This window comes from Podarcis muralis, chromosome 5 (assembly GCF_964188315.1).
Source record: "Podarcis muralis chromosome 5, rPodMur119.hap1.1, whole genome shotgun sequence".
Taxonomy (NCBI): Eukaryota; Metazoa; Chordata; class Lepidosauria; order Squamata; family Lacertidae; genus Podarcis; species Podarcis muralis.
Window position 1 is genome coordinate 71,706,668 of NC_135659.1, and position 19,203 is coordinate 71,725,870.

At 40.0% G+C, this 19,203-nt stretch overlaps 1 protein-coding gene across 3 annotated transcripts; it reads left to right on the plus strand.

Moving 5' to 3' along the window:
• The first annotated feature begins 117 nt into the window (after positions 1-117).
• Positions 118-8,332, plus strand: LOC114599489 (uncharacterized). 3 transcript variants are annotated; one of them, XM_028734857.2, is made up of 4 exons: positions 118-558; positions 1,610-1,708; positions 1,902-4,673; positions 6,298-8,332. In XM_028734857.2, exons 1-3 carry the CDS (start codon positions 387-389, stop codon positions 4,661-4,663), a joined length of 3,033 nt encoding a protein of 1,010 aa, XP_028590690.2. In that variant the 5' UTR covers positions 118-386; the 3' UTR covers positions 4,664-4,673; positions 6,298-8,332. The 3 variants fall into 3 exon arrangements, with proteins under 3 accessions (XP_028590690.2, XP_028590689.2, XP_028590691.2); XM_028734856.2 differs by having other exon boundaries at positions 118-495; XM_028734858.2 differs by lacking the exon at positions 118-558 and adding an exon at positions 570-691.
• The last annotated feature ends 10,871 nt before the right edge of the window (positions 8,333-19,203 follow it).

The following is a 19,203-nucleotide window of genomic DNA, read 5'->3' on the forward strand; positions in this document are numbered from 1 at the left end:
CCAATCGCGTTGGAAAACTGCAAGGAGGGGAGGTTAAGGGGAAACGGAAGGCGGAGCCAATGCAAATAAAAAAAGGCGGGTTGTGCTATTCTACCCCGCCCCGCCCCTCCCCAGGTTGCGCAAGGTTGGCCGGTCAGGAGTTTCCCGGGCGCCATTTTTGAATGTAGTCGACTGGGTGGGGACGGAGTGGCGGTTATCCCTGGAATATGGGTGTCACGGGGCGGGTGGAGGAGCGGCGGGCCGTTCCGCCAACATGGAGAGGGCCAGAGCTAAGCCTCTGGCTGTTGCTGGAGCCGCGGTTTGTTGCTTAGAAAGGAAGCCGCGATAAATAATTGGGCCTGGTTATAGGAGAGGGCCGTGAGACACGGGCGCCTCGTCACAGAGATATGCGGGTGCCAGTCCCCATTGTCGTGAGGGGCGCTGGCGTCACGCATGTCTCCCCGAGCGCCAAGGGAAGGCCCGCAGCAGGGAGGAGCTGGTTAGAGCCACCTGCGGGTAAGAGAGACGGGACGGGAAGCCAACGCGGGTTGGCTGCGAACCTTTTCCCTCTGGGTTTAGGTAGGGTTGCCATACGTCAACAACTTCGCCAAAAAGAAAAGCTCAACAACTTTTGTGTCCGGATTTTCACTTTTTGAAATATGTCAACTCTAGGTGAACTGGAAATAGCAGGATCAAAAGCCTGTCAGGAAGGGTGCGGTCTCGGAAAGTATCTGCCTTCTATGCAGGAAGTCCAAGCTCTTGGCGTGAATGCCCGTCGCCTTGTTGCCTCATTTCCTTACCCACTCTTCTGATAGCCATTGATCTTGGCTGATCCACCACCCACAGGTCGTCTGGACCTCCAAAAGTCTGTCCTGGCCCATGGATGCTTAGAATTATCTCCCAGTGCACCTGGACGATTCTATCCTATGTCCTTCAAATGAAAATCCCTCCTCCAACCCTGCCTTTGCTTTACTCGGCACACCGATTCTCATGCCCTAATGTGCAATGAAGCACATGCAATGGAAACTTCTGCATATTGCTTCTCTTGTTTGTTTAAAACATTTTTATTCTCTTTAGCCCAAAAAGGCTCTTATAGCGAAGTACAAAATTTTGCTAACACTCCCTGCCCTCGGGTTTACAATCTGCCTCCTTTATTTGTTGTTTCCCTGTGTTGAATATTAGACTATGTTCCTCATGGAAGTAATCTCTCTTCTTGTACTATATTTGCCATGCTATGTAAATTGTGCTGGGAATGATAATGCTGGGAAAGATGATTAGATAGGTTTGTTGTACTTAAATATAAACAGCAGATGCAAGGCCCCTTAGAGAAGCAAGGGCCTGTTCTGTTGATCTCAGTGGAGCAGACACACCTGAAAAGTGAGATCAGCAGCACACCACATAGTTTAGGTGGTTGTAGGGTGGTCCAAAAGGATAAAAGATTTAAAATGATAAAATTATTTTGGACCAATTCAAGGTGGTGTAGATGTTCTGTTAAAATATTGTGTACCATCCTAAGAAGGCCCAATAAAATCTACATTAATATTTTTTTAAGAGGAGTATATTCTGGTAGGTATATTTCAAATTTTGTTTTGGTTTATAAATGACTAGTCATGCTATATTTACATTTTAGGTGATATGTCCAACAAGAACTCAACGGGGTCTGACACAGAAAGTGAACATAATTTTTATTCTGACTGTTGGGAAGAAAGTCTTATACATATCAACAAAGGTAAACTGAAGACCAAACAAAGGAGTACCTTTATTCTAAATTTTTAACTCTATTAATAGATAATTTCTATAGTAGTCAATTTATTGCTGGTATTATAATGATGGTTTCTGTTAACTGCTTTTGAAAACTAACTTTGGTGTGTTTTGTTCAGAAATAATGTTTTTGTTGATAGGTTTTCTTTTTTTTCCCCCAGACTCACTTGACTCTGACAGTGAAAGTGATCTCTATCTTCATTCAAATAGTCAGTGCAGTTTGTTTGAAAAAGAAGGAAAAAGCAAATTGAAAAAAACTTTATTGGTCTCAGAAAAGAGCCTTAGAAAATACTGCAAAAACTGCCCCTTTCTACAACATTTAGAGAACACCACACAGTTTCAAGTGGAATTATCTCCAGAATCTATATTGCAATTAAACTTTAAGGACTTTCAGACAAATGGTCAGTCGTCAAAAGCTTATTCACCCAAAATATTTCCAGATCTTGACAGGTCTTATAGAGACCATTTGTGCTTAAATTGTAGAATCCCTTATGTGACTGTTACTAAGAATTCAGAAAAAGAACAAACCTTTTATACAATTAAGGAAGCTTATGCATTTGATAAGCTACATCAAAATCATCCATCAACTGATTATTATCCCACTTCAAAGCAGAACAAAGCTGTGCAAGTTTCCTTTCCTTGCAAAGAAACGGAAGCTGAGGAAAATGCTGTCTGTGAATTTTTCAAACAATCAGCAATACATTCTGAAGTAGAAGAGACACCAAACAGGAAAGCTATAATATTTCACAGTACTGAAAGTATTTTCAGTAAAAAGACAAATTCTAATGAACTGGTGAAAGACAATTCTGATTACTCTTCAGAAAAGCCTTATAAAACTCACAGTCCCCAGACACCTGAGCAAATCTATTTGCACCCCAGATCTGGAGAACTTGCTATTTCTTTGGTATTAGAAGCAGCATATAGAGATCCATCTGGTTCATCACAAGGAGTTGGCAATTCTTCAAATGTTAGGGTGGGAAAAGAGGATTCACAGAGGCATGCTTTAGCTTTTAAATTTAAAGGCCCGGAATATAACCAGTTGTTTAAGAAGTTGCGTATTTCTATTGTTCCAAGTTCTGTACACTCAGATACAGAGAAGGAAAAACATAATACACCTTTTATAAAGCTGGTAGGGCTTTCACAAATTTTGGTTGATGAGTCCAGACCATCTCTTGCCTCCTATGCTGAATCATCTGAAGCTAGTCAGCCTCTGGCAACTCATCCAGAGCCATCTGAATCCCGAAGCTTCAGCAGTGATTCTGACCAAGTGCTATCTTCACTGGAACTTTGGTCTTCCAGTGGGTTCTTTCCATCACTGAAGCATTCACACACAACTCAGTCTTCTCACTACTTTGTCCAATCATTGCCATGTTACAAGGTTACCCCTGTTCATAGGACTTCTGAAGTTCAGAAAGTTCACCTGAAGGCCTCCAGGCCTGTGAAATCTGTTGTGTTTACCAAAAGCACAAAAGTACAGAAGGACAGGAAACTGCGAGCCAAACCTCATACTTCCAAATTTCAGTGGTCCAAGGCTTTGTATACTGAACCAATAAACCAAAATCCTCAAGCAGCAGAAATAAACAAACCGTATTTTGTACCCTTAACACAGGCTACTAAATGTACCTGCAGCCCATTGCTCGATTTAACTGTTGATTTGCATTCTGAAGAAAAGTATTCTGAAACGCTCCGAAGTGTTCACAGAAAATATTTCAAAAGAACTGGAGGTGGCAAAGTAACTCCTAGATTTTCCTCCTGTTGCCTGCGAAATCCAAATCCTAGAAGCCATTTTGAGAATCTCCAATATATTTCTCCAGGAAGAAAGAAAAGAAATTCAAAGATGCGAAACATACTGAACTATTTAGGTTGGACTGGAGGACAGAAGCCATGTGAAAACTGTAAAGGGGGTGTTTCTCCCACTCTGGATAGTTCAAATATAAAGAGGAATGAGATATGCACTCCACATCCCCCAACTGATGGAAATTCCTTTGCCTCACTTCTTCCAGGTTCAAGGAATAGTCCAGTTCCACTTCCTACTGCACTTTCTCTTTCAAATGAGTGGAGGCATTCATCTGCTCCCTGTATGCAAACTGAAAGAGGCACTTGGAGTCCTGCACTATCCTATTCTGATGCTAAATGTAGCAATTCTCATTCTCCTTGTGCAAATATTAAAGTAGTGCAGCTACCCAGGGAAATGAATATGCTTAAAAATAATGGAGCTGTCCAGATGGCTGGTGGAGGCTTAGCCCCCAGGAAGCATTCAATCTGCCCATGTGGAACTATGTCTCAATGTGGCTTGTTCCCCAATGGAGATATTTCAGAGTTGGTTAAGGAAAAAGCTAGAGGAAGCCCCAATATTAACCCGAGAGCCAATATGACTGAATTCAGCAGGGTGAATTACCATGCAGGAACCTTCAACACACAGGAAGACTGCTGTGCTAGTTGTCGTCATTTCTCTCCAATGTGTTATTTTCATGATCCACAAGAAATGGCAAGAAATCATTTTACTAAAGTACAGTCCTTCTTTGAGAATGGATGTCCTAGGAACTTGAGAGAAAATGTTGTAGAGAGAAACAAGGCACAGAAAAGAGATGAAAGAAAAAATGTCAGCTTCCATATAGGGCCGAGTTATTCACAAGTGACAGGTACACACAATGCATCACTTTCTAATTATGGCTATCAGGCACCTGTTTATCACTCTGAATGCTCAGGCTGTTCATGCTGCCAGAATACTGTTAAAGAACATCTTGACTTAAAACACCAAGTGCTAAAGAACTGCTTAAACAGAGAGAGTGTTTTTCTAGTGGACCCTGGAAAGGGGACTAGAAGCCAGTGCAAATGTTCCCAGGAAATCCCTCTTTTCTGTGTTAACCAAACTGATACGTATGAGGGAAACAGGTGTGATTTCCATGAGAACAGAATCTAACCTTACTCAGGTTTGTACTCGTTTATATATTTTTTGATATATGTGTGGCTATCATGTTGGAAGGATATAGACGTACTGTACTTTTCTGATCTGCAATTATTCCCCCCCCCCCGTGCCACTGAGAAAGTGGGTGCAAATGATGCTCAAAAAATTGCATGTTTATCTGTAGAAGAAAAGTTTTTTGTTTAGCACACTAGATAGTGAGGAGAACGTTTCCATCCCAGATTTCTTTCTGACATTCTAGTTTTCTATGGACTGGGATTTTTTTTTTCCTTATGGAAAAACATTAAATCTTGTGAACCCCCACCTGTAGCCCTAACACAGATGTACCACTTCAGTGAAAATTAGATCAAAGACTTTATGACTCTCTATAAGGAAGTTCATATGCATTTCTTGTTGAACTAATAACTCTGCAAATTGTGTTTTCTTATTTGAACTTTTCTACCTAACATTGAAGACCGGGACCCTAGTTTAACCTTATCAACTAAGTTCCAGCTCAGATTTTTAATTTTAGTTACCAGTATGTGTTTCTCATATTTTACTATTTGTATTTGTTTGGATAGTTTATGAGTTGTCTCAGAAGTTTCATACTGTGGGGGCAAGGCTTAATAAATTGTTTAAAAACAGTTGGGCAAATATTCAATGAAAGATAATTCTGGAACCATCAGGCAGCCATTGAGAATGTACACTATACATGGTATAAACTATTACTGTCCATAGTACAGATGGCATTCTAAAAATATATATAGTGCTAATAATGAAATTAAGAATTAACTTATTTTCTGCCAACCTATCCATTAAAAGTACTAATTGGGATTAAAGCAAAAGTGTGGGAACAGGGCATGGGGAGACTTAAACCTATTCCAAACTCCTTTCAGCTTGGTGACATGGCCTTGCAACCCAGCAGAACTTACACTTGCAACGTGGGTTGTGTTAAAAAAACCCTTCATTTTAAAGGCTTGTTTTCCCTCAGGCAGGCTTAGCTGGCGGAAACCCAACTCTTCAATAGAGTTTGGAATACAGATAATTTAAAATGGCCTAATTTAAGATGGCATAAATTCTGCTGGCTCCCTACAGATTGCTCTGCCAAAGTTGCATTTAACATACAATTGGGAGTCAATATTAAAAGTACACTGTAACTTTAAACATACTTTCTGATGTGAGCTGCTAATAAAAGAACCCAATGCATTCCTCTGTGTAAAGGTAAAGGACCCCTGACCGTTAGGTCCACTTGCGGACAACTCTGGGGTTGCGCCGCTCATCTCGCTCTATAGGCCGAGGGAGCCAGCGTTTGTCCGCAGACAGCTTCTGGGTCATGTGGCCAGCATGACTAAATCGCTTCTGGCGAACCAGAGCAGTGCACGGAAACGCCGTTTACCTTCCTGCTGGAGCAGTACCTATTTATCTACTTGCACTGCGTGCTTTCAAACTGCTAGGTTGGCAGGAGCTGGGACCGAACAACAGGAGCTCACCTGTTGCGGGGATTCGAACCGCCGATCTTCTGATCAGCAAGCCCTAGGCTCTGTGGTTTAGACCATAGCGCCACCCGTGTCCCTAGACAGTGACAAATAGACCTGTCTGTAAGTAGTAGATATTTTTGTTCATCTCTCACTTGTGTTGTTTATTTTTATTAGGGATCTTCACATTTTAACCAAGGATGGAAAAGTCTCGATGGAATCCACAAACGCTGTAAAAAAAGAAGAAGTTGGTACAGTTGTTTTCAATGACAAGTCAGTGGTTTAAAAAATGAAATGTTGACTTGTTGGTATGTGATTTGTAGGGAATATCAATAAATGAAGACCCACAAAGGACAGTCACAATGGGTTGTAGCCAAATAGTGACACATGCAGCTCATGTTGATACTGCATTGCAGTTTCCCCACCAAGCAAAGAAGGATAAACTGTTTGATATACGTGGAGAATAAGAGTGCTTCTAAATTGTTGCTGTTTTGGATTGTGGTTCAGTCCCATAATGGGAAATTCAGGTTACACAACTGAAATTTATTTGGCATTCTAGCATACCAACCTTGCCTTCTCCCAGAATTGGACTTTTTGCCATAATGAAAGTGACTGAAAAATGCACTGGAAAGTGTGGATAATACTTGAAACAACACGGTCTGTTATCTCCACACAGATCAGAATGAAGGCTCAATAAATAATGTCTAACATCCCTGCAAACTTTGTGCAAACAAATGAGGATAAAAGCTCAATGAACAAGTTACCTGGAAGGAACTTTAAGTTTCAATCCTACACCCGCTTATGGAGGAGTAAGCTCTATTGAAATCAATAGGACTTGTTTCAACAAAGATGTGCAACACTGCACTGTTAGCATCATAATAATGCATATTGTTTATGGTAAATTGCTGAAGTATATATGATATTAGTCTAATACAGCAAAAGCAATGAAGTGTTGTGTGATATCTTGAAGACTAGCAGATTTATGGCATACACATTAGGCAGGGATAGTCTCCCTGACCGTGGCTGGAACTGATGAGAGTTTGGAGTGCAACATTATATTTGGCTGCTCCTAGATTAGAGCCTACAAGATCATATTTTCTTTAGTTCAGTCCCAAATAGTTCTGTGGACTTAACTCTCCTTGAAAGCATGTTCTCCCTAAACAGGAGTATTGGATGAAAAGCTTTTTACCTCTGACCTGCCAGTGAACTGCTGTCAAGCAGCAGTTTGGCAGTCAGTGTTTCCTTCTGTTTTCTCCAGTGCTCCCTGCCATCTGCATGTAAGATTCATGTGACTATTTTCACTAGTTATGAATGCCCAGTTCATGAATCCTGAGTCTCATGATCAATTTTTGTATCAAGTAGATGTGCAAGTAGACTTTTCTGCATTACCTTGTAGCACCCACATGATGGCAGTATATGAAGGCAAGACCTCTATCTTTCAGGATTATTCTTCAGTATTTACAATATTATTTGAAACTTTCTCTTTTTCTTGTTTCAGTCGCTAAACTTTATAATCTGCATACTGTTCCTGTAAGATAGCTTTACTCAATTAGCTTTGCAGGAGACCTGAGCTTAATAGAAGAGATTTTGTGGCATTACCAGTCTATGCAGATCAATGTAGCTAGTAAATTCACTTGGTCATGAATGATATAAACTGCAGCTGATGTGCATGCTTATGCATTAGCTTTTCCGGGTCTAGGATTCAGTATGGTTGAAATTCAATTTTTGTAACTAGCTGTGACTAATCAAATGATTCACATCACTTCACTATGATCCTATTTAGGTTTACAGTGTGATAAAAGTGGATGTTATGGACTGATGGTTTCAGCTGTTCTGTTGAATTTATACTCTTTTGCGGAGTTTCTGTTTAAATCACTAGTTACTTAAAGGAATGTGAAGCTATGGATGTAGAGATCAGTCCAGCTCTTATCTATGTCATTTTCACAGGTGATCATTCATTATTTGTCCATATTTATCTGTATTTTTTAAAAAAATGCAATGAAAATTTGTATTTAAATATCTATTTTCTCATATTACACATTTCTAAATGTATTTTATCTTAAAATAGGCACTTTCATACAAATTTTGGTGTGTCTTTTGAGCCGAAATCTGTATTTCTACATTCAGAGAAGTGTGAAATATCATAGTGAATGTGCATTCCACATGCTCATAGTGTATGTCCTTTAGTTTGGATAAATATTATTAGAATTTACAGCACTCTTCTGTTGACATCATCATTAACATGGTCTCTTTGTTATGGTTGTTAATGCCGCTGCCCCCCACATTGCCGCTGCCCCCCAAAAAAACTTGATGAAGGGTTGCTCTGTTGTTTTGCTTCAGCTACTCTAGAATCGTTCGTGATCTTATACATAACAGATTCTCACTAAACAACCCATACACCGTCCCAATCATTTGAAATCATCTGCTTTACCTCTGACTGCTAAAGTTTCACTCACATACTTCGAAGTTAGTTTTCTCAGTCATAAAGGTAGAAACTTGTGAAGATGGAGGAGGAGGACGCAGAGGAAAGATTCTCAGGGTGCCATATTCACATCATGCCCTTGCCAGATTCTACACTTGGATAGAATCATAGAATTAAAATAGCACTATACTTAGATTTAGGATTACAAATTATTATCAGAACTGAATAGGGTCAAAAAGCCATCTAATTACAACCACACAAAGCCCATTAAGGCAGGACCATTTATCCTCCAGATCTCTGCCACCGACTACTTTGTTTACACTATCCAGACTACACATGGTAAAAGAGAACAGGCACGCCAGAAAAAACACTTGCAGAACACTCTACAGGGTGAAGGTGAAAAGTAAATTAGATCCCTTCTCAGATTTCTCCTGATTTTTAAGTTTTCAGGGTGGTTTCATAATATGAACCACCTAAGTTTCTAAAAATTTAAACACTGTAATATTAAAATTCTCTTATTTTTTTATGCCACAGTCAAATATATTTACCCTGGGCAGCTATTTCAGTGAACTTTACTGTGTGCTTAGGACAGCAGCATTAATCATCCTGTTGATAATTCAATATAGCAGAGGGACACACTAAATCTGCTCTTCTGGACAGGGGGAGAGGTGGTTGGATACTGGAGGGACAGAAGTGATATCTTTGTCATAGGAAGACTACAAGCAGGTAAAGATTGAATTTACAGTGCCAGGCCTCCCTTTGTAGGGATGGAGGAACAATTTGAATGGTCAGCTGCCAGAGACTTATGGAATCTGATGGATTTCTGAACGTGCTGGGGGATTTTTCAGTAGCCAAAGCTGATAAACCTGTGGAAGCCTTTACCTCGTTTTAATATAATGCAGCGAGGAGACCTATAGACAAAATCGCTCCAGATTACACAGGTTTTGAAGATGGATCTATTTACACAGGCATTCCCATCTTTTAGTTTCTCTTTTAGTGGCTGTGTTGTTCTAATGAGATGGTTTTCCGGATATTTTAATCATGGATATTTTATCTTTTAATGTTTTAGTGGGATTTTAAAGGGGGTTTAGTGAGATTATTTTATATATCATGGTATAATTATTGTGTACTTTTATTGTATTTTTTAAGAATGTTGTGCAATTGGTGTTTGTTTTATAAACTGCTTAGAATCTGTCTGGTCATAGAGTGGTATATAAATTAATGAAAAAGAAGAAGACGAACGTACTATGGGCTGTACACAACCATAGAGTTTATCCTTAGATTGCCTATCCTGCTGCTTGTTGGATTGCTCAGCCTGGACAACTTTTAATATTGTTACCCAGAAAACAGCAATCCTGCTTCTGTCATGCTGACAGCTAAAGTATATGCTGCTGCCACTTTAAAAGAGCACAGATCTGTAGATGACTGCATTCTTTCTCAGGGCTTTAGCTATATTTTAGCCTTTAATAGTCCTGGTAAGAGGCAGGGTGAAAGGTCAATAAGTGATAAGCAGTTGAGTGGGTTGTCGCTTCTCTGAGTGTTGCCTATTGACTCTGTGCTCTAAAATGGAATTGTAGGCATGGTTTTGTCTCCAGTTGGTATGGAGACTGGATTGATGTTATAATATCTCTATTTGCTTATGAAGGAAGCCTTCAATAATTGAGCTAACTACTTTACTTAATGTGTCTGAAGTTGATAACAAAAGTTACCAGCAGATGTAGCAGTGGATGTTACCATCCTGGAAGGGAACAGAATAGAGTTTATACAAAAGATCAGAACAAAAGTCTGCCTCTGGTGAATTTGTCTTGGGCAAAACTGAACTTGTGTGGTTAGATTGAAATACAGAGCAAAACATATCTATAGTTGATTTCTCCCCTATTCCTTTTCCAGTCATGGTCAGGGCTTGTTAATAACACAGTTACTGGTATTTGACAATTGCTAAAACTGTCCTCTTAATTGTAGCAGGATTGCCTACTGTGGTATAGTAATCACTAAGATACCTTGCATGTAATTTTGTAGCCCAGAGAAGAGACAGTAAATTGGCAACAAAATGAAATACAATTACTCTCATTTCATTCATATCAGTGAGTGAGACTGGAATATAAATTTGTGCTGGAGCACTGATCCTCCACAGTATTATCAGCATTTGAAGTATATCTTCTGAAACTACATGCCACAAATCACTTCGGTAGTGCTACCCATGGAAATGCCTGTTCCTTTTATGAAATGGATCTAGACAGCTATTTTTTTACACCTAGGAGTTCATTCAAAAGATACATTTTTGTAATTTTTATTTGACATTCTACTGAAAAAGATACCCTGATCAGAAAATAGTTGCTTATATATTTTATTAACACTGGAAAGGAATTCATGCCAGAAGATTGTGGTGTTTTTGCACCTTTTAATTTTATATATATCAGATATAAAGCATTTACCTTGTTATAATCTGTTTGCTAAGATATCTAATCTTTATGATAACAAAATTGAAATGTAAATTAAGTAGATAGTGTCCAATGATAATACTTTTATTAATCAAGATTATTACCTGCTATGTTTGTTTATTGTGTATTTTTATGTATATATTGTATATTTATGTTTTATAATAGTAATAATAGTAATAAGCTGTTCTGGATAAGTTCTGTTGGAAGAGGGAAAAGATAACTGAGGAAGGCAAAATTGCATAAGGTGGGATGGAAAGAAAAAGAGTCAACAAAATTGTCACTCACCAAACTTAAACTGTGAAAAAGACTGAATTGAAAATGGAGACAATAGATGTACTGCTCCCTGTTTATCTGTTTGCTTTGTAACACAAAAACCATAATAAAAACTAATTAAAACAAAAAGCAGAATTGGCACCATTGTAAAAATACTCTATGTCATCTGAAGAGGCTAATATGTTTTCTGAGACCACACACTTTTAGCAAGGTTTAGACATTTTATTTTCCAAATGCTTGTTGTGGTGATAGATATTTCAAAAAGCTGCCTCATGTCTCAGATGGTTAGTGCCTCTTGTGTCTCTGTACAGTACGTAACATAACAAGGAACACTTACTTAAGGAAGGCTGAAAGTATCACTTAAATAGGTGAACTGATGTTGGCGGGATTAATTAAATGAGATGGGATAATTGTAGAACCATAATAATTTATCAGTCACTTGATTAATTGATCATTTTAAAACTTGGATCAGTTTAAATGGTGTACCCAATTCTTTGAGGAACAGATTTTCTAAAAAGATGTTAATTATTCTTAAACTATGTACTTACAAATAAATGAATGACAAGCGCCTTCTTAGTAAAGGTATTCCTGTCACATAGGTGCCTACTTTGATGCAGCCATGTGTCATCCAAAGACAAACACAGTGGTACCTTGGGTTACATACGCTTTAGGTTACAGACTCCACTAACCCAGAAATATTACCTTGGGTTAAGAACTTTGCTTCAGGATGAGAACAGAAATCAGGCAGCAGCGGCGTGGCGGCAGCAGGAGGCCCCATTAGCTAAAGTGGTGCTTCAGGTTAGGAACAGTTTCAGGTTAAGAATGGACCTCCGGAACGAATTAAGTACGTAACCAGAGGTACCACTGTAAGCCTTTTGCTTTAGACATATGAAAATTCATATGAAAATTAATCAAAATGTGTTCAATCAACTGAGATTTATTTAGCTGAGTGACAACCCTGTTTTTTAAAATTATATATATATAAAACTGGAGACAAGCTTTTAGTATCACATTTCTAATCTGATGGTTTCCTATGCCCGAGTCTTCACTTTTCACATATGATTTGGGGAAGGTTTGAGTCCTAAAAAGTGGCTAAACATCTCATGATAGATAACTAAAAACAAAGAATCATCCCTAATCCATATCATCTTCATGGAAGCTCTAAATTGGTTGAGAGGCTATGTATAGATTTGGCTATATCCTCACTAAGCTACCGTATTTTTCGCTCTATAACACGCACCTGACCATAACACGCACATTGTTTTTAGAGGAGGAAAACAAGGGAAAAAATTCTGAATGAAACAGTGGATGTATCATTTTTGTGCTTCATGCTGTGGCCACAGACATGTGATCTGATGGTGAATTTGGGGTAGCTCAATGCAAAGATCCTGAGGATCCATGTGGATCCATGCTTTTTAACCACGTTTTTGCACCATTGCAGCCCCAGGCAACAGTGGGTGTGTGATTTTTGGGGGGCAGGCTGCTATGTGATCTGATGGTGAATTTGGGGTGGCCCAATGCAAAGATCCTGAGGATCCATGTGGATCCATGCTTTTTAACCACATTTTTGCACCATTGCAGCCCCAGGCAACAGTGGGTGTGTGATTTTTGGGGGGCAGGCTGCTATGTGATCTGATGGTGAATTTGGGGTGGCCCAATGCAAAGATCCTGAGGATCCATGTGGATCCATGCTTTTTAACCACGTTTTTGCACCATTGCAGCCCCAGGCAACAGTGGGTGTGTGATTTTGGGGGGGGCAGGCTGCTATGTGATCTGATGGTGAATTTGGGGTGGCCCAATGCAAAGATCCTGAGGATCCATGTGGATCCATGCTTTTTAACCATGTTTTTGCACCATTGCAGCCCCAGGCAACAGTGGGTGTGTGATTTTGGGGGGGCAGGCTGCTATGTGATCTGATGATGAATTTGGGGTGGCCCAATGCAAAGATCCTGAGGATCCATGTGGATCCATGCTTTGTAACTACATTTTAAGTGGGGAGTGAAGGAAAAACACAGAAGGGACAAGAGAGCGGTGTGCAGAGAAGCAGCTGGCTAAGAAAGCACGGAGAGGAATTAGAAGGAAAGACCTCTGCTTTCCCCTCTGCTTGCCTGGAGGGGAGGGGATTTGCTTGCTCTTTGTTCCGTTTGAGCAAACACAGCAACGAAACAGAGGAGGGTGGGCAGTAAGACCCTGAGGCAGAATGCAGGAAAGCAACCACTTCCTCTTTTCAGGTTTCCCTCTCTGACACAACGCACGGTTGATTTTTGCTGATTTTTGCTCCTGCGCTCCCCTAATCGGCTCCAGGGACCCCCCCCCCCACATTCGCTCCATAACACGCACAGACATTTCCCCTTCCTTTTTAGGAGAAAAAATCTGCGTGTAATAGAGAGAAAAATACGGTAACATAGAGACCTCTGATATGCACCTCTAGGAGTGAGCAGAACAAAGATATCACTGAGTGTGCCAAGATAACCAGCAACTTGAAGAACACAGCAGGATGCTTACCACTGGCTTGTAAAGCTTATTCTAGATGGGTTAAAAAGGGCCAAGGCTATTTAGGAAGCGGGGAAGACTGGTGTAAAAAGTCCCTTTTCGGTAGTGCTGTATGAAAGAAACAAGCACTCAAAGGTATCCGATAAAGTATCCTAGTGTAGTGTAGGAGCAAAAGGAAAGGCAACCTCTACATCAGGCCTCACCAACATGATGCCCACAGGCACAAATGTGCCTGCAGAGGCCTTCCCCGGCACTGGGAAGGAGGTCCTCTCCTTCCACTGAAATTAACCTTGAAATGATTTCTTACAATTATTTCTGAAAAAACACAGATTGTGCAGTTTATCTAGACTGAGCCTCTATGTTCTCAATGTAATCCAGACACAGTCTTTGGAGATAACTGTTCTTTTTCCAGTCTGAAGAACTCAAGTTAATAATTTCCATTAAAGAAACCTCTTTAAAAATTAATTTTAACTTCTCTTGCCAGCTTGAGCTCATTATGAATTTTGGCCAACCTGACATTCACTCAGCAACTGTTGGCTACTTGTATATATGCTTCCTTCATGATTTTCCCTTTCTTGCATTTCTTATACATGGCCTTAGCTCATCTGGCAGCTACTTATGCAGCCACACCAGTTTCTTTAGATGCCTTCCCATTTTTCAAAATGGCTTGGTGGTCTGTAGCAGACACCCACAGTAAGATAACTGTTGTTTCTCTTTCCTACAATTGCAATACTCTCAATTTGCCTTCCATGCTCCAGGGTCATGGATCTCTTCACAAATGTACACATCATTTACATATAATTCTCTCTTCCCTTCCTTTTTTGGTCTGTTCATTTTGAACAGGGTATACCTCTCAATTCCTATATTCCAGTCATGAACCTCATCCCACCATGTTTCAGTAATGCCTACCAGGTAATATTTGCCATCCTGTATTAAAAGCTCCAATTCGTCTTGCTTGTTTCCCATACTCTGTGCATTTGTGTAGAGAAAACTGAAACCAGGAATTGTTCCCTCCAGCTGCTTCCTTATTGTAGTTTCTTAGCAGGATTCTGAAGCACCACCTCAGTGTTAAGACACTTAATGTGCAGTTCTTTTATATTATAATCCCATTGGAAGGATTCATTAATTATTCCCATTCTCATCTCTGACACCATGATAGGTTTAAGATGCAGTTCAGTAAGGGTTATATAGGGGTGGGTTTTTGTTTTTTTTAATGGCAGACATGGTAAGCATTTGGCACGTGTACACTACAAGAGATGAACAAGAGCAACTGTGACATTATCTTTGTTTGCTAAAAATAGCACTCTTCAAAGTTTAAAGAAAAGTGTATTATGCTTGTTAACCTCTCCTGTGTCTGTCAGGCGTTATAGCATTAGGTGCAGCATTCCCTTTCAAGGCCTTTCCAGTGCTCAAACAATTGAAACTCAATACATTGTCAGCAGTGAAAGGGGAGGTTTCACACTTCTCTGAATTTTGCTATACAGTCCTTAGCTCAAAAACTCTACCAAAGTGCATTAAAAGTAGTATTTTTAGGATGCAGTACATCTGGAAATGTGCATATTGAGATAAAATACCTATTTATGTTAGACTAATCCATACCTATTTTTAAACAGCTTTGAGGCTACAATGTTTTATTTTCTTCCCATACCTCATTCCTAAACTGCTGTCTTCATAGATTGTCTCCCCACAAGCCTTACCTCATATTCTCACTGCCTTGGGCCCAGATTCCATATTCAAGTATACATGCATAGGATTTTAATCTCAGAATTATGCAAAATGCACAGAAATGGTACAAACACACAGTTACATAAGCAATAAAAATTCAAATAAATGAACCTAGCCACACATGCCTGTTGTCTTTGTCCATGGAGTTTTCTTGGTAGGGATACTGGAGTAGCTTGCCGGTTCCTGCTCCAGGTGGATCACGTTTGGTCAAAACTCTCCACTATAACCTGTCCTTCTTGGGTGGCCCTGCATGGCATAGCTCATAGCTTCTCTGAGTTACTCAAGCCCCTTCACTACGGCAAGGCAAATAGAAGGGGAAGAAATGGAGGCAGTGAGAGATTTTACTTTCTTGGGCTCCACGATCACTGCAGATGGTGACAGCAGTCACGAAATTAAAAGACGCCTGCTTCTTGGGAGAAAAGCAATGACAAACCTAGACAGCATCTTAAAAAGCGGAGACATCACCTTGCCAACAAAGGTCCGTATAGCTAAAGCTATGGTTTTCCCAGTAGTGATGTATGGAAGTGAGAGCTGGACCATAAAGAAGGCTGATTGGCGAAGAATTGATGCTTTTGAATTATGGTGCTGGAGGAGACTCTTGAGAGTCCCATGGACTGCAAGAAGATCAAACCTATCCATTCTTAAGGAAATCAGCCCTGAGTGCTCAGTGGAAGGACAGATCGTGAAGCTGAGGCTCCAATACTTTGGCCACCTCATGAGAAGAGAAGACTCCCTGGAAAAGACCCTGATGTTGGGAAAGATGGAGGGCACAAGGAGAAGGGGACGACAGAGGACGAGATGGTTGGAGAGTGTTCTCGAAGCATGAGTTTGACCAAACTGTGGGAGGCAGTGGAAGACAGAAGTGCCTGGCATGCTCTGGTCCATGGGGTCATGAAGAGTCGGACACGACTAAATGACTAAACAACAACAAAGCCACACATGCAAACTTGCCTGTAGTTGAAAAAGTTGCTTGCCTGACATGCAATCACCTTTTGTGGTAGAGAGGCCTGGATTAGGCTTATAGTCAACTAAATTTTACTCAGAGCAGACCCACTGAAATTGAGGCTTAACTTAGTCATGTTCATTAATTTCAGTGGGTCTGCTCTGAGTAAAGCTTAGTTGAACACCGATTAAAGTCAACGTGAAGAAAGTATCAAGGACAATCCACCTCAGTTAACAATGATGCTCAGGATACAACTAAGCAAGATGGGAGATCCATGATTAGAGTTTTTCTAAAGGGGTAGATATAGCTGTGTGTGGGTGTGTGAATGAATGAGAAAGTGATTTGTATTGGTGCTATGGCACAGAGAGAGGGTAGCAGATAACCCTCTTTTCTCATATCATTTTCCCAATCTGAATAGTCCCTGCCTGAGCTGCTGTTTGCCTCACAGGGCAAATCATTTAGGTACCTGTATGAGACAACAACAACATGCTCATTGCCTAATGGCTGCAGCACCAAAGTGAATGTGCATGTGTGAATGAGCCACCTCAGACTAAGGCAAACATACTAAACTGTCATATCATTTCCAACCATCAGTGTTTGCATTGGAGTTGGTGCACGTGTTCCGCTGCGAGTCATAAAAATGTCTGTTTTTCAGTCTCTGGGGTTTTAGAGAAAACATCAGCCACTTTTCTATGAGGTATAACTGGGGCCATGCAAAGTTCAAACACAACTTACACGCTGCAGATTAGCTACTGGTTGAAATGACTTCATCCTAAAACTGTGCTGTGCTTAACTCCTAAGGTAGACAGCCCATTAATGTTGACTGTAACTAATAGGGCTTTGTTCTGAAATGCATTAAAAATGGTCATATCATCTGAGACGATGATATCATGCTTAGTAGCAGCTAAATAAAGAAAAAACAATTGTGCTATTTTTGAGGAAGAGGTTTCATATCAATCCTACGCCATAGTGTTAGGGATCTTTATTTGGTTTGAAATGCAAAAGAAAAACAACTACAATCTCCTTCATATAACTGCCAGCTTGAGGAAGGGCATTTAAAAACAAACAAACAAACTCTATTGTTTCTAGGCTTTGTTTCAATATGAAATGCCTAAGGTAGAGCCAGCAAAGCTAAAGCCCGTAATGGATGCATCTATTGTTTGAAGTATGGAACAACAATTGAAGGGTGTTCTGGCTTGCTAAAAATAGAAAGGCAGCTGCTGCTGTCCATTTCTTAGTAACTGAGAATAAAACAATGCTCAAGTATTGTCTGCATTACTGGAGTAGTGACATTGGAACCACTTCGAAAGGACCAATGGGATGGATCAGCAAGTTATTTATAAATGCCTAATGTCATCCTTTCCCACCCCCCACAATCTAACTGCACTTTCTTAGCCTTTTGCATTACGTTCTCTCCGTTAAGGACACAAAAGGAGCCCTGCTGGATCAGACCAAGGCCCATCTAGTCCAGCATCCTGTTCTCACAGTGGCCACCCAGATGCCTATCTCTACATATACAGCTGGACTGAGGATTGTAGACCCTGGAAGTACTGAAACAGGCTTTCTGATCCTCTGGATTAGAGCTGCCAGGATATTTTCCAATGGACACATTGCATGGTACAAAATTTTTGCATAGAAAGCATAGACTAGAAAATAGCCATCACTTGATGGCTATCTTGGTCCAAGAATGTGGAACATCGATGTGAATTATATGGAATGTATCTTTGTCCTGCACCTTGAATGATTCATCTGAAACATTTAACGCTCATACTGCTTGAAGCAGGAGATGGCTTAATAGCCCAGAATATACATCAGCTTCCCATCATAGTGTACTCGTGGCTGTAGTGATTCTGCACCCACAGGCAGGCTCAAGGAATGGCAAATGGCTTGAAACAACTCTATTAGCTTTTTTAACTCAAATAGCTTTTTGATTGAATTATCAACTTGAGACTCTTCTATACCTCAGTTTTGTCATTTAAATAATGGAGTGAGCCATGAGACTATATGATTGAAAAAAGCAATTGCTGACATCTACAGTTTGAGCCAACAGATTCACCTTTTGGATTAATGGTTTGTGTATGTACAGTATACCTTAGATGTTTAATGAAATGAGAAGCACCTTAGAAGAACACAAATGATAAGCGATTTTTTAAAATGGTTTTAAAAAAATGGGTTTATGAATTTTGAGGGCAGTCATTGGTTTTATTTTGTGCTGCACACATTTGGCAGTCCTGTTCCTTTCCCATTTCTGAAGACTGACAACAGTAAGTAGGCATTGCCAAATTCCAGAGTGGTCTTAGTATGGTGGGGCATGAAGATGGCAGTTTAGAAAGTACATTTTGGAACAGCATCGTTTCCCTGTCCCCAAGCTTCATCTATATGCATCATTTTTGAGAAAGGAAAGAGCTTCAGTTCCCACAACATGGACTTTTCCAGTTTCAGAACTGAATTACAGAAGAAAAAACATGTCTTATAATTTCCAGAGGTGAAGCCATGTTAGTATCTTGCAGCAAAAGCATAAGCTTTTCTGGACTACTGTCTACTTCATGAAGTGTTATGCTAAGCTGCAGGTGTGCAGATACATGTTGGGTGGTGGTGAATTGTAAACTGCATACATGTGAAAAAACAACTGCATACCGTACATGTGAAGAGTTTCTGAGTTCACTTTTTACCATTATTGTTTACAGTGTTAATAATTTGAATACCCCCCTTCTTTTCTCAAAGATATACAAACCAGCTGCCTTTTGGAAAACTTTAAATATATACAGGGGTAGATTTGTAGTATT

Excerpts from the sequence above, each read along its gene's own strand:
- LOC114599489 (XM_028734857.2), top strand. The coding sequence starts at position 387 with ATGCGGGTGCCAGTCCCCATTGTCGTGAGGGGCGCTGGCGTCACGCAT. Across the intron at positions 559-1,609 it reads CCTTTTCCCTCTGGGTTTAG|GTGATATGTCCAACAAGAAC; the intron begins GTAGGGTTGCCA and ends TTTACATTTTAG. Across the intron at positions 1,709-1,901 it reads TCTTATACATATCAACAAAG|ACTCACTTGACTCTGACAGT; the intron begins GTAAACTGAAGA and ends TTTTTCCCCCAG.